At 39.6% G+C, this 15765-nt stretch overlaps 1 protein-coding gene across 21 annotated transcripts in view; it reads left to right on the forward strand.

Annotated features, from left to right (window-relative positions):
- rbfox3a (RNA binding fox-1 homolog 3a) overlaps positions 1-15765 on the forward strand; it is a 1527015-nt gene that overhangs the window by 797824 nt on the left and 713426 nt on the right. For 11 of the 21 annotated variants that reach the window (XM_072558484.1, XM_072558482.1, XM_072558485.1 and 8 more), the window contains exon 3: positions 2695-2758. The exons of the other annotated variants lie outside the window; for them this stretch is intronic. In XM_072558484.1, coding sequence (XP_072414585.1) covers positions 2695-2758 — 64 coding nt within the window. The remainder of the gene's footprint in view (positions 1-2694; positions 2759-15765) is intronic. 21 annotated transcript variants of the gene reach the window in all.

A 15765-nucleotide genomic window follows, 5' to 3' on the forward strand; every position in this document is an offset into this window, starting at 1 on the left:
GGCTAATGATCCTCTGGATGTGGATGCTGGTGGGATGGTAGGTGAGGATGGGGAAGACCCTATTGTTGTGGGAGGGAAGAGAGTGGGTGAGGGCCGAAGTGCAGGAGCACCTTCTCCCCTGTCCGAACCTCAACCACCACACACTAGGCCTTGTCAACACATGGGCTGCTACTACAAGCTAATGCCCCCAATTAGCAGCTATTCTTCTCCGATGTTAGCATTTACCCATTCCTTTAACTGCCCTATTGTTCTTTTCTCTCTCTGGGCTCCATCTTCACCTATTGTTTAATCCTTGCCTCTCCCCTCATCCCTTCTTTAGCACTTTTAACCAACCTTTTCTCAGCTAGTTCGTTCTGAACAAGGGTCACTAGACCTGAAACATTAATTCTGCTTTCTCTCCACAGACCTGTTGAGTTTTCCAGCAACTTCTGTTTTTGTATGTAATATCCCAAAGTGCTTTACTGGTGAATTATAAAGCCAAATATAGCCAAAGCCTTCTGGGGCAATATGACAGCACTTTGGTCAAAGTGGTAGGCTTTATGGACTACCTTAAAGGAGGAAAGTGAGTTGGGAAGGCTGACACATTTAGGGAGGGAATTTCTTAGTTGGGGGTAGCCAGCTGAAGGCTATCAATGATGGAGCAATTAATATTGGGGATTGATACCTCTGGGTCAGGGTGCCTGGGTTCAAGTCCCGCCAATCCCAGAGGTGTGCAGTAATGTCTCTGAACAGGCTGATTAGAAAATACCTTTAAAATTGGGGATACTCAAAAGGCCAGTGTTAGAAGAATTAGAATGCAGAATGTTACAGAGATAGGAGGTGCAAAGTTACCACAAAGAACAGGCAATGGCAAAATGGAAGCAAAGGAAACCCAAGAGGAGAAAATTAATTATTTTTCTTTAAACCTTTACAATTTACCTACCTTTTGAAGCTGGAATATAGAAATGTTTCAATGCAATGCACATGTTGGATAGTGTCTGCTGTACTTGCTGATTCAACATAGGTTCTGATATTAATTCTTAACATGTGATTGAGCAGTTGTTGTTTCAGCTAATATTGCATTACATTGTTTCAGCCACAAAGCCAAACCTGTAACAGATACTGAAGGTAATATTGATACATTTTATAAGATTTGAGAGTGAGCTAAGATTTAACTTTAACCTTCTTATTTTCCACATGTTTCCCCCTTATGATATTGTCCATAGAAATGGGGTCAGCTTCCACACGGACACCCACCTGTACCTCTCCACAAGCCTTTGTAACCTCTTCACTCCCTCTGTATTGTCAGACAGTGTCTCTGAAACCTACAGTTTGAAAAGTTGCTATTTCCTGCAGTTAATCATTTAGTGAACATCGTGTACTGAATACACAACTGTACACAGACACATAATGCAAACCAGCTTACTCACAGCCCCATCCCCCACTCCTTTACCCCATTTCAGACCTGGCACTCACCCCACTCCTGTTCTGGACGCACCACTCTCCCTCTGCTCTGGACCTGCTGTTTACCTCAACTCCTCTCCCCACTCACCTTTGACACCCTCTCTCTCCTGCCTGCCTCCCAATGGACCCATATTTCCCATCCACCTTGACTAACCATGAACACCTCATCACTGACCTGGCCTCTTTGCTAACTTGCACATTGACACCAAACCCCTATCCACTTGGCACCCTACAGTACAGTGTGGATAAATGTGAAGGTATACACTTTGCTGTGGAAAACAGAGAGGCAGAGTACTTTTTAATATAATATATTGGGAAATGTGAATGTGCAAAGGGATCTCAGTGTTCTTGTGCATCAGTCAATGAAAGCAGAGTGCAGCAAGCAATTAAGAAGGCAAATGGTATGTTTGTTTTCTTTGTTGGAGCATTTGAGTTCAGAAGAAGCGATGTTTTACAACATTTATACAGGGCCTTGGTGAGACTACCTAGAATATTACATGTATTGTTCATTTATTCTCACTCTGTTTTTCCTGTCTGCCAACCAATTCTCAATCCATGCCAAGATATAAGCTATATCCCACGTGCTTTAACTTTAATCACCAACCACTCAAGAGCGTTCTGTAAATCCAAATGCACTCCATCCACTGGTTCTTCCTTATCTATTCTACATCCTCAAAAATCTCCATTAGATTTATTAAGCATAATTTTTCATACACCCATGTTAATATTTTCCAAATGTTCTGTTATCACATATTTTATAATAGTCTCCAACATTTTCCCTCAAATAAAGGAAAAATACTGTGTATGCTGGAAGTCTGAAAGAAACAGAAAACACTGGAAAAACTCAACAGGTCAGTTCAGAAGTCATACCAGACTAAAAACATTAACCGTTTCTCTTTCCACAGATACATCCAGACCTACTGGGTTTCTCCAGCATTCTCTGTGTTTGTTCTACCCTTTTCCCCTCATAACCAATGTTAGGCTAACTGTTCTGTAATTCTGTTCATTCTCCTCCCATTTTAGATAGTGGGGTTACATTTGCCACCCTCTCCCCTGTGGGACCTGGTCCAAAATCTATAGAACTTTGGGAGCTGACTACCAATGCATCCAATATTTCCTGAGCCACTTCCTTTAGTACTCTGAAGTGTAGATGATCAGGCCCTGGTGATTGGTTAGCCTTTAACTCTATTAATTTCCCTAGCACTATTTTCTTACTAATACTTGTTTCCTTTAATTTTGTTCTCTCACTAGACTGTTGGTTATCGAACATTTCTGGGAAGTCATTTGTACCCTCTTTTGTGAAGACAGAATCAAAGTATGTGATCAAATCTTTTGCCATTTCTTTGTCTCTCATTATAATTTCTCCAGCTTCTGACTACATTTGTCTTTGCTAATCGTTTTCACTTCACATATTTGTAGAAGCTTATCGTTACAACTGCTGAACTGACATTCTCAAAATGGACTAACATTCTGAAAATCACCTTTGATGAAGTGCCAGGAAGAAATCAAACATAACTGCAGCACTTATTCCAAAACTATCAACCATTTTAATTTTAATCCTACTAATATTAACTCCATTGTCCCTATTTCACCCAAGTATTAGGTAATGAGTACCTTCACAACAGGAAACGTAACTACCTTTCTTAACATTATAACATCACCAGAGTCCAGTCTCCCAAAATCAATATCTTTGGATCGACCAGAAACAACAGAATCTTGTTGTACCTCATGGAGGAACTCAGAGGTGTTCTGCTGTGATTCATTTCCTGACTGCGCAAAATGTCTCTACCACCACCGAGAAACAAGTCAGGTCTATGATGGGGAAACTCCTCACTTGTTTCAATGGGTGCAGTTACAGAAGCAATCAAGAAGCTCAACACTACTCAGAACAAGGCATCCCACTTTATGGGTACTCTAGCCAGCAGGCTCTATCTCTTCCAGCACTTGTGTACAGTAGCTGCATTTTATACCATCTACAAGATGCACTGCAGCCATTCACAAGACTTCTTTGTTAGTGCTTACCAGACATGGCCTCCACTGTCTGAATCAATAAGAATAATGGATGTATTGGGAATTGCTTCCAAGTTCTCCCCCTAAGACATGTTATCCTGATTTCGAAATATATCACCATTCCTTCAATATCACTTGGTCGAAATCCAGAACTCACTACCTACTAGAATTTATAAGTATAGATAAAGAGTACAAAAGTCAAGAAGTTATGTGGAACTGATATGACATGGGCTTATCTTCAGCAAGTGTATTGTGTCCATTTCTGGGACCACACTTTGGGAGGGATGTGAAAAATTCAGTAAAGGTGTAATTTACTAGAATTGTTTCAGTGATGAGGGATCATAGTTTTATAGGAAATCTAGAGAACTTGGGGTTGGTCACCTTATAACAGAGAAGTTATTGTTTCCGTTTTATCAGTATCTGTAGCATTTTACTTTGCAATTAAGATGAAGTTATTTCCTATGGCTGAAAGGTGAAAAACTTAAATACAAAGACATAGGACAATTGGTAAAAGAACAATAGAATCATTGTTAGAGTGGTTAGGATTTGGAATGCTTGATTGGAGAGTAGATATGGATTCAATAGTAGCCATCAAAGGAAATTGTATAAGTGCTTGAAGAAGAAAAGAAAATGTAGGGATATGAGGAAAGAGTGTCAGAGTGGGATGAGCTGGATTGCTGTTTGAAAAAATTAGCACTGTCTCAATGAGCCAATTGGTTACTGCTGTGTTGAACAATACAATAATTCTAAGAATTTTGGAATACCATCACCTCGTTGACTGCAGTTGTTCAAGAACAAGCCCTGTCATAAACCTGTCAAAGGCAGAAGCACAGTAGTGATAACTGTTTAGCCCTGCCGATAACCCCAGTAACCTGAGTGTGAATAATAAAAGAAAAATATAACAAAAGTTACAATATTTATTTTTTTACAGCTAAGACAACTGAAATATTTAGCCTCTAACTCAGGCAAGTCTCAATATAGAAGTGAGAATTGTGTCTCAGTTGCATAGATTTCCAGACCCTATCCGGACCTTGGTATTCAGATCTGGACAGAGAAACTCAGCAAAAATGTATTCGCCTTGGAGATAGACATCAGATTCACTAGAATCACACCAGGACATCAATATCATGGAGGTCTCTTGAGATTAGAAGGCCGAGGGTCATCTGATTGAGCCCTTTAAACTGATAAAATGATTGGTAAATTAGTTATGGAGAAACAACTTCCTCTGGTTAAGAAATCCAGAACAAGAAGGAATAATCCCATAATGAGAAGTACGGACATTTAGAAGTGGAAAATTTAAGATTTATTTTTCCAGATGAAGGAGAATAGAAATAGGGATTTTGTTCCTGCAGAAATGATCTGTTTTGGCACAAATCCTGAAAGGAAAAAGACAGTAGGGAAGTAATATTTGGGAATGAGCATACAGGGCATGGTGTCCTCCATTTTAAAGGATACTCAACATGCAACCAGTGTGCCTCATTCCCCAGTTTTCCTGGTTTTCCTTTGTTTTTGGGCAAGCAGATCACAGGGTTAAAGCAAAGGCATGTAAATGGTGTTGTGGTGTGTATTGGCCGTGAACTTCAGATACTTGAGGGATCAGAAAGACATTATTCTTCTCCTGTATTTCTAATTTGCAATAAAGGAGCATGGGAACAGGAGCAAATCATTTGACCCTTTGAGTCTATACGGGTATTCAGTAAAGATCAGGGCTAACCTTCAACCTTATTCCATAAGCCTTCACTGGACTTGATACTTTTGACTAACAAAATCTATCAATTTCATGTTTAAAATTTACAGCTTGTTTTATTTATTCTTTCATGGGATGTGTGAATAACTAGGCCATCTCTATTGTTAGGGGTGAGGCTGCCTTCTTGAACAGCTTTAGTCCATTTTGTCTACTTAAAATGCTGTTAGGAACAGAGTTCCAGGATTTTGATCTCAGTGCCAGTGGAAGAAAGCTGATATAATTCCAAGGCTATGTGATGTGTGGCTTGGATGGGAACTTGCAGGAGGTGTTCCTCTGTATCTGTTGTCCTTGTCCTTCTAGACAGTAGAGGTCCCAGGTTTGGAAGATGTTGTCGAAGGAACCTTGGTGAGTTACTGCATTTCATCTTGTGGATGTCCACACTCCTCTCACCACTGACACACAGTGATGGGTCATGGGTAGAGTACCAATCAAACAGGCTGCTTTGTCTTGGAGAATAATGGGTTTCTTGAGTACAATTGGCATTGCAACCATTCAGACAAGTGAAAAATATTCTATCACACTTCTGACTTGTGCCTTGTAAATTGTAGGCAAAAGTGAGAACTGCAGATGCTGGAAACCGGAGTTTAGATCAGAGTGGTGCTGGAAAGGCAAGTCAAGTCAGGCAGCATCGGCGGAGGAGGAAAATCGACGTTTCAGGCAAATGCCCTTCATTAGGAATAGAGGCAGGAAGCCTCCAGGATGGAGACATAAATGGGGGGTGAGGGTGGAGGGCAGCTTGGGAGAAGGTAGCAAAGAGTACAATAGCTGAATGGGAGTGGGGATGAAGGTGATAGGTCAGAGGGAGGGTGGAGCGGATAGGTGGGAAGGGAGATTGGCAGGTAGGACAGGTCATGAGGACAGTGCTGAGCTGGAAGGTTGGAACTGGGGTAAGGTGGGGGGAGGGGTGACTTAGTGTCAACTGCCATTGCAGAAGTCTACCTCTAATTACACTGGCTCATTTTTATACTCTTCTCCCGAAACCTAAACTCCAACCAGCAAAAACTGCTTCTCTCTACTATCCTATCAGTTCCCTTTAAATCTTGAAAACATTGATCAGATGATCACTTAATCTACTAAATTCCAGGGAATACATTCTATTTTGTGCAATCTTGTCTTGTTATTCAGTTCTTGGAATCCAGTTCTCACTCTAGAAATCTAGACTTGAGACTCCCAACATACTGACCTCTGCCAGGCCTCCTCCTGATCCCCAGAAGACTGAATTTGAGCTGAATCTTATGTTTCATGATAAAGTGTCATACTTTGTCAAGTTTTCTGTAATGAATCGGTACCATCGTTAAAGTCTGTCGCATATTTAGACAAGCATTATCAGTTCAGGGCTGCCCTGCATGGTTCCTGGCACTTGCTTTGGCCAGAGCAGATAAGGGAAATTTGTCACCCAGATTTGTGGGAAGAGATCTGGAGGTGGTGATGCAGAGGGGGGTGTTCCTCCTTTCCCACAGTGGGGCAGAGTTTGCATCGACTCCACTCCCTGCCAGGCTGGTTTAAGGTTGCTATCCAGGTCTGTGTGGTCTCAGCTGTCTGGAGGAGCCACCATCAATGTAGGAAGAGGGCCAATGACCTTTTCCACTTTGTAAGGGTAAGTGCCATCATCTTCTGTCTGCTATCTCACTCTCTCTCTGTTGTGGCACTCACTTCCCACCAAGTTTTGTGCTCTATAGCTCTCACTGTTGCATGCAACATCTCCTCTCACTCGCTGTCAGGCCTCCTAAACCTCCATGCTGCTAACTCTACATTGCCTCTACCCTGCTTATTCACTCAGGACAACTCACCACCTTTCCACCTTCACCAAGACTAATAGCTGTATGGTCCATTTTCATCTCCCTTAATATCTCCCTTTCTTTCATCCTTTACTCCAGGAAACAGCCATAATATGACAGAAAAAAGCCATGAGGGGTGTTGGAGTGCCCAGCATTCAGCTCCTCACTCTTTATGAGGAAAGCATCCTAAGCCTGACCTCACCCAGCAGCCAACTGAGTATTGGATTGGTATCAGAGGCTGCCCTTAACAGACTGTGATGGGTCCCACTAACTGAAGTGTTATCTCCTCCCTTGACTTAACTAACAACAATGATAAGCCTATTGGCTTTGTAACAAATACAGAGAATGCTGGAGAAACTCACCAGGTCTGGCAGCAACTGTGAAGTCTGATATGACTCTTCTTCAGAACTGAAAGGTGTTGAAAAATAGTTCTTTTTTATACTTTTGTTCGAGGCAGAGGAGGGGCAAAAGGGCAGACAGTCTTGAGGCCCAATGCAAAAGTCAAAGGGGATGTTAATAGCGAAGAAACAAAAGCAGGATATAAAAAGTGTGTAGATTAAGGTGTGAAAGGGAGAGAATTGGTCCTTGCTGCTAAGTGCAAAGTAAATCAGACACAGATATAACATGAGAAGATGGGTTAAGAGAATGTAAGAAAAGTGGAGAACAGACATAAAGATGCCAGTTTCTGAGGAATGTGAGTTCAATGTTAAGACCTAGGTTTGTCCCTAAGTGGGAAATGAGGTGTTGTTCCTTGAGCTTGTGTTGTGCTTCATTGGAACATTACAGCAAGCCCAGGACAGAAACGTTCACTTGAGAGCAAGGTGGTGAGTAACTGGAAGATCCGAGTAATTCCCATGGATTGAATGCTGAATAACAAGGAAAGGCAGAAATGTTATGAACCTGGTCACTGTGGCTAAGGGGCAAAATGCAAGGCAAGGTTTCTCATTCCATAGTTTAAGTCAATCATAAATAGTTATGGTCTTAAATCATTGCTGGCTACTGAGCCACAGCTGGTCATTTATAGTATCTCTGCTAACCTCAGCTACATAGCAATCAGGTGTATAATTTGCCTTCAAACCTATGAACGTCAATTTTAGTTCGCAGTTTCTTATGAAGCTTATTGTCAGATGTCTTCTGGAAGTTCTCATAAATCATATCTATAGATTTCCCCTTGTCAACTTTAGATCACCTCTTCAAAAAGATTCTGTCAGATTTGACAGGTGAGGACTAAGTCTACTAATCTCTCTCTGAAACAAATGAAAATTTCCAAGGTGTTCAGTTACACAAACTACACTTAACCATTCTAGTAACTTACTAGGAACAGATGTTAGACTAAGTGATCTATAAGTCCCTGGGCTCCCGCTGTCAACTTCCTTAAATAGTGAAATGTCATGAGCAATTTTTAATCTGTTTCACATCATAAGAGCTTTGGAAAATTTTAGTTATGACAACTGTAATGTCTTTGGCTACTTGCTTTAAAATCTGAGCTCAGTTTCAGGCTGAGATGCACAAAATAGTTGAATATCATTTAGCATTTTCAATTTTTAGTATTGTACATGAACGTGTAGAACAATAAGTTGTTTCAATAAGTTCAGGCTGTTGCCTGCCAGATATGGAACTTCAATCCTATACAAGGAATCACAGCCTGTAAGGCGAGGCAAGAGGAAAGGAAAGTCAAAACAAAATCAAACAACAGAGTGAGCCACTTAATGTCTTAAATGTGTTAGACGGTTCATTGTCGGAAACAAAAATTTGACTTGATTTAATTTATCATTGTGACATGAACCGAGATACAATGAAAAGTATTGTACTGCGTGCTGATCAGACAAATCATGCCTTACATACATACATCAGGCTAATAGAACAGAATGCAGATTATTGTATTATAGCTACAGAGAAGTTGTAGAGAAAGATCAACTTTAATATATGAGAGGTCCATTCATAAGTCTGATAACAGCGGGGAAGAAGCTGCTCATAAATCTTGTGGTACATATTTTCAAACTTGCATATCTCCTGCTGTATTGAAGAGGGTGGAAGAGAGTGTAACCAGGGTGGGAGGGGGGCTTTGATTATGTTGGCTTCTTTCCCAAGGCAGTGGGAAGTGTAGACAGAGTCAGTAGAAGGAAGGCTGGTTTTTGTGATGGGTTGGGCTGTGTTCACGACTTTCTGAAACTTCTTGCAGTCTTGGGTAGAGCAGTTGCCATATCAGACAGTGATGCATCTGGATAGGATGCTTTCTATGGAGCATCTATAAAATTTGGGAAGACTCATTGTGGATAGGGCGAATATCCTTAGGCTTCTGAGGATGTAAAGGTATTGGTGTGCTTTTTTGACTGGAGCATCACTGTGGATGGACCAGAATAGATTGTTGGCGATGTTGACACCTTGGAATTGGATGCTCTCGACCACTTCCACCTCAGTGCCATTGATACAGACAAGGGCATATCCTTCACTTGACTTCCTGAAGTCAATGTTTTGCTGACATTGACGGCAAGATTGTTGTCTTTACACCATGCCAGTAAGTTGTCTGTCTCCTTCCTGTACTCCATTTTGTCATTGTTTGAGATCTGACCCACTACAGCGGTGTCGTCAGCAGATTTGTAAGCACAGCTGGAGCTGAATTTGGCCATATAGTCGAGAGTTTATACAAAGTATAGCAATGAGCTGAGTATGCAGCCTTGCGAGGCAGCAGTGTTGAGGATTATCATGGAGGAGGTGTTGTCACCTATCCTTACTGATTGCAGTCTGTGGGTCAGGAATTCAAGGATCCAGTTGCAGAAGGGGGAGTGGAGTCCAAGGTCTTGGAGCTTGGAGATGAGTTTTGTTGGAATCATATTGTTGAAGGTCAACCTAAAGTCAATAAATTGGAGTCTGATGTAGGTGCGCTTGTTATCCAGATGTTGCAGAGATGAGTGTAAGGGCAGGGAGATGGTGTGTACTGTGGACCTGTTGTGAATTGTGAATTGTAGTGGATCAAGATATTCTAGGAGACTAGAGTTAATGTGTGCCATTACTGATCTCTCGAAGCACTTCATAATGATGGATGTCAGAGCCACCAAGTCGTGGTCATTAAGCCACGTTGCCTGATTTTCCTTTGGCACTGGGATATTAGTGGTCTTCTTGAAGCAGTTGGGAACCTCAGATCAGAGTAAGGAGAGGTTAAAGCTGTCTGCAAATACTCCTGTCAGCTGGTCAGTGCAGGATCTGAGTGCACGGCCATGGACTCCATCCGAGCCAGGGGCTTTCTGTAGGTTCACCCTCAAGAAGGCCGATCTGACATCTGCAGCAATGACTGTGGGACAGGTACACCTGAGGCTGTCAGATCAAGGGAGATCATTTCATTGACTTTCTGTTCAAAATGACCATAGTATGCATTGAGCTCATCGGGGAGGGGTGCATTATTGCTCGCGATTCTACTCAACTTCGCTTTGTAGCTCGTTATATTATGTAAACCTTGCCACAGTTGATGTATGGTTAATTGAAACTCTAGTTTAGTCTGGAATTGTCTCTTGGCATCCCTGATGGCTTTGTGAAGGTTGTACCTAGGTTTCCTGTCTAGGTCAGGGTCACTCGACCTGAAAACCTCAGACCTGGACTTCAGTAAGGGTGAATCTTCCAGTTATCCATGGTTTCCAGTTGAGAAACACTCAAATTAACATCTTTGGCATGCGGTCGTTTATACACTGATGAAGTCTTTGATGGAAGGGGGATACTCACTTAGGTTGGCAGCTGAGTTCTTGAATATGGACCAGTCCACCAACTCGAAGCAGTCACATAGCAGTCACCTGTAGAGAGAAAGCACAGTTAACAATTCAGGTCCAGTGAACCTTCTTCAAAACAGGACCCAAAATGCCAACTCTGCTTTCTCTCTGCAGATGCTGCCAGACTTGTTGGATTTTTCCAGCTATTTCTATTTTTGTTCCTGATTTCCACATCTGCAGTTCTTTGGTTTCATTGTTGGAAGTGGAGTTGCATTTGCTAAACTTAAAATCCAAATTCTGCCCATATTTTAGATTCTTTATGTCTGCTCACATTAAGTTTTATGAATGAACTAGCTAGATTTGAACCTGATGTGGCAATGCTGTGGCTTTAAGAGGTATATTTTGTCCTGGTTTCTTCTAAAAGAAAGATTGAATGAGAGGTACTGAGCAGATGTGATGAAGTGAACAGCTGGGGAAGCTTTGTTTTTTTTTTCAAAAAAATTGGAACAATAGAAGCAGCCTGGATGGGTGTGGACAGCCCTCACTGACTAAGATTTCTAGATTTATTTCAGCTTGTAGGTTTAGCTTTAAGCTGTTGCTGGTGGTGTCTCAATGGGGCAGAAGCAGTTACAGCTAGAAGCTGAGGTTTGTCTCTGCTGCTGGGTTACCTGTGAGACAAATCTATTTTTCTGAATTTGCCTTTTAACCAAGGGGTGTGTTTGTGGAATGTTGCTATATTGGAACAGTAGTTAGTTTCAGTATCTACTATCCAGTTAAGTTTTCCAGTAGAGTTAAGTTATTTTAAGTTCTTCTTCTTTTTGTTGTATTTTAACTATCGTGTTTAAATAAATTGTGTTTTGCTTATAAAATATTTTGTGGTCATGTGGTCTGGTTCATAACACTGGGAAGAGAAAGAACTCCACATTAGACTAAATCACATTGTTACATTATTTCTATGGTGAGATGGTATTGCAAGTTGTCTCATAGTTTGACCTCACTCGTACTATGACTTGGCAATGAGCTCCAGTATGAAGAATGCATTTGAGAGCTGGTGAGGGCCTGTCTCATCACACAAAGTGCATTTTAGTGGGAACTTGGGACTGCCGTAGGATGCCATGGATTTAATTCTTTGATAAAATAGATTTCTCTTTGCAACAAATGAGGACCTGGAGAATTTCCTGTACAGTACTATCATGGCAAGATTTAATGGAAGTTTTGAAAATCCCACTATACTACAAAAAAGTAATTGTTTTTAATGACTTTGGCAGGAGGAGTTACAAGGTTAACGTCTTTATTATCATTCAGCGGTGTCTCCTGGTGGGACATGATCCCTGAATTGAAATACAATGATATAAAACAGTTTTGTATTTCTTGCTGTTATTATTTTGAGATATTTAGAGTTGCCTTTTTGCCTACCAGTTTGACAGTGGTGCATTACTTAGGGGTACTATTATCCCACTAGCAGTAATTGTTATTGAATTTCATGGAGTTCCATATTATTTTACACACTCTCTTAAAACCAAGCAAGGTGTATAGACTTAAAGCACCTAATATTTTTATTTACAAATAATGAATAATTCAAGTACAACAATGATCAAATATTGACAAGAAAACCCCATATGCAACAATAAATTAAACTGTGCTTAGCGTGGCTTCAGATAGAGTTCAAGAATTTCTGTGAATTTATTGAACAATGTTTTGATCTGTGCATAATTTTGTCACATCAAAAACCTTTTATATAAGTTTAACCCTCGAGTAGGCAATAGTATCTAAATGTCTAGTTATGATTGAATGCATGATTCAGAAAAACAGTCTCACTATTCTAGCATCCTGACATTAATACTTTAAGTATCAACACTAACACTTGCGTTAACTCCATAATGGACATCATACACACAGATATTTTGCAAGATTTGCTGTCAGTCACTAGGTAGTGCTGTCACAAGATTATTTTAGTCTCAAAATAACAACAATGACAGGAAATCATAGTCACTTTAACTCTGGAAAAAAAACCTATCATATTACCATATAAAGGAGGAACAATAATGTTATAATGAGGTTTTAACAAACTACATACCTCAATACTGTAGTTCATGTATTAACCATGGATTTTCTATTCAGTTTCACACTGGTACTTGCTATAATTGGCATAGAACATCCTACAAAGGACTCAAGGTCTCTGTGAACAGAGCAAGAAACCACGTGTCACCTTAATCAATTAAAGCAAATAATTCTCATTGAGGCACACAAGCTTTTAACAGGAAGGATAGTTTAAAATAGTGTCAAATCATGTACGGAAAGTGAAATAAATGGGAAGAAACAAAGATTTGATTAACAGCGAAAGGAACATAGAAAATATTTTCAAAAAGTTCCAAAATTATTTTAATGTTATCCAACCCCAATGATAATTTAGACCTGAAATAATAAGACTCCACACTTATAAAGGTTATGAAGCCTGAGCATTTAAGTGGCAATAATTAAGATATATCACACCATTAAAAACAGCTTACATTGGAATGGTCAAGCCCTAAATTAATTTGGTGATTTCAGTCAAAATCCAAAATACAAGCACCATAACTTCATCTCCTTATTAGTGTGGTGAGCCTTTTAGTGAAATACTGCTGTAACAAAGATTCTGGAAAAGCAGAGCAACATAGCCTGTGACCTTTGAATTTTTGCATTTTGATATGTTTGTGGTGATGCCAGAGGTTACTGACCAATTTACACTTCAGTAAGAGTGCTAACAGTCTCTGCATTATTCCTAGGGTAAAATCCAGATCAGTGTAGACTTAGCAAAACTACAAAAAAAAGGAATCGGTGAGGCTACGAGAGAAAATTGGAAATGAAAATACAAAAGAGTATTGAAAATTATTCCAACAAGTAGAATGCTAGTTGGAAAATAACAACTTGGGTGTCAGATCACTAAGGAAGGAATCAAGCTCACAATAGAATGAATTTAAAGAATAATTTCCTACAGTTTTGTAGAACCACATTATAACAGTTGGTGATGTTTATTGTTTAAAGAATGAGAATACTAAAAATGTTATTCGAACATAAGGAAGCAAATCTTCAAAAGCTGATGTCATATGTACAAGGTTCTTTGAGAAATAGTGATGGTTGAGGATCTAACCTTACAAAATTTGATAGAAAGAAAAAGTGCCCCAGTGAAAGATGTGACAGCCCTGATTGCCATAGGAAATAGGTTAAAACCAGGAATCTTCAGAGATGTCATCTTTTCTCAATGTTTACAAAACATCAAAGTAGAATCTAACAAGGAATCTCTCTCGTGTTCTGGCCCACTCTACATTTCATCTGCTTGATTACATCTTTTGTCCCTTCTGCACTATGTGACAGGAGGTGTGCTTCCAGTCATAAGCTGTTTTGTTCATTGTAAGGTAAAAACTGAGAGGAATAGGTAGGAGTCAATCAACGTAATGTCAAAATTAATGGTACAAAATAAAGAACACATGATTATACATCAAACCTGATTATCTTACATCACCTAAACAGTATGAATTGGATTTTGTCATAAAATTAATGATGAAGTAAAGCTAGCAGTTATTTATGTTGAAGGCAGATGGCAACTTCTGGCAACTGCACTTGAAAAGTTAAACAGAAGTTATTGTTCTAGTTAGGATATTCTTCCATAAGTTTGTGGCAAAAAGCATCAAGACATCAGACTTCACCATTCAAATGTATCCAAGTGGGTACCTCATCTGTAGAGAATGAACTAATGTTAGCATGTTAGGTCTTATTCACTTGATTCAATAAGTGAATCAAGTGCTAATTCACTTGATTAGCACCCTGCTAATAGTACTATATGATTACACCCTGCTAATAGTACTATATGATTATTGACATTTAACCTCTATAGCACTGATAATTAACCTTTATTAATGTGGAGTCTCATTCCTTAAGATTTCAATTATGTTTGTAGAATTTTTTAAAAATTGTACTTTTCTGACTTTTTTGTTCCCCATCATCAGTTAGCCTTCTATAACTGATTTAGTATTATTGTGTTCCTTCTAATTCCAGGTACAGAGATTACAATGGCAATTGTTGTTTTTCTCCAATCTGATAGTTGAAGAGATACAGTTACCAGATACCTTATAGTAGATATTGGCACTTTAGGTTATTGTGGTGCAAGAACCTATAGAGAATCAACAAGTTGTAATCAATGGTTGAGAAATGTTTGTTTACAGCTCATGCAAAATTAGGCCTATTTTTGCAATATTTCCTGCAATCCAAGGCAGACTTTTTTACTTACATGTTTTCAAAAAACCGACTTTCATCACTCGACTGATTGTGCTTCAGGTGTCTGTGTTTCTTTGGTTCTTCTGAAACCTGACAGCTGTATCATCCTTTCGTCGAAAAGAAAATTATGTCCCACAAAAGTATAGTACACCTGCCCAACTTGGCAAAAGTCCCACCAATGTTCATATGATTATAATTTTGTCAGTAGCATCGGGTGTGAACAGTTCATTACACTGTCGAATTATCTTTCATTGTCTCCAGGATATTACGATGCTTCGGCTAAAACCTAATACATATCTGACAGGTCTGTTGTCCTGTGAATTTAATCCTATTAAAGCAAACTTTAATTTAAAAGCACATTAAGATAACTCATATTTAGACATTTTTAATCGAAAAGTGGTTGAAAAATGTGGACACATGACAGATGCTTGCAGAGACTTAACTAATCAGGCAGCCTCCCAGAATGAAATTATGCTGGTTCCCCAGTAAATATTGGAAGTGTTAATCAATCATCTCAGTGTCAATTTCACTGACTGCTGTGGCTATTTAAGATTTTGAATGCCTCAAATAAGTATGCAGGGTTGCAGCATTAATAATAGCTAGTATTGCTCAGGCAGAGAGGACAAATCTGTAACATATAACATGGGGCATGGGTAGTACCTGACAAGCTGATGCCAGAGCAATTGTAGCATGTTAAAACAAGGTAATGTGTTCCCACATAATTTCTTTTGTTCACAACACTATAACTGTCAAGCTGGTGGGAATTACCACACAATTCCTACTTTGGAGTCCATATGGAATGAAGTTACTAAAATCATGGAGCAAAGTTAAT

This window comes from Chiloscyllium punctatum, chromosome 39, assembly GCF_047496795.1.
Source record: "Chiloscyllium punctatum isolate Juve2018m chromosome 39, sChiPun1.3, whole genome shotgun sequence".
NCBI lineage: Eukaryota > Metazoa > Chordata > Chondrichthyes > Orectolobiformes > Hemiscylliidae > Chiloscyllium > Chiloscyllium punctatum.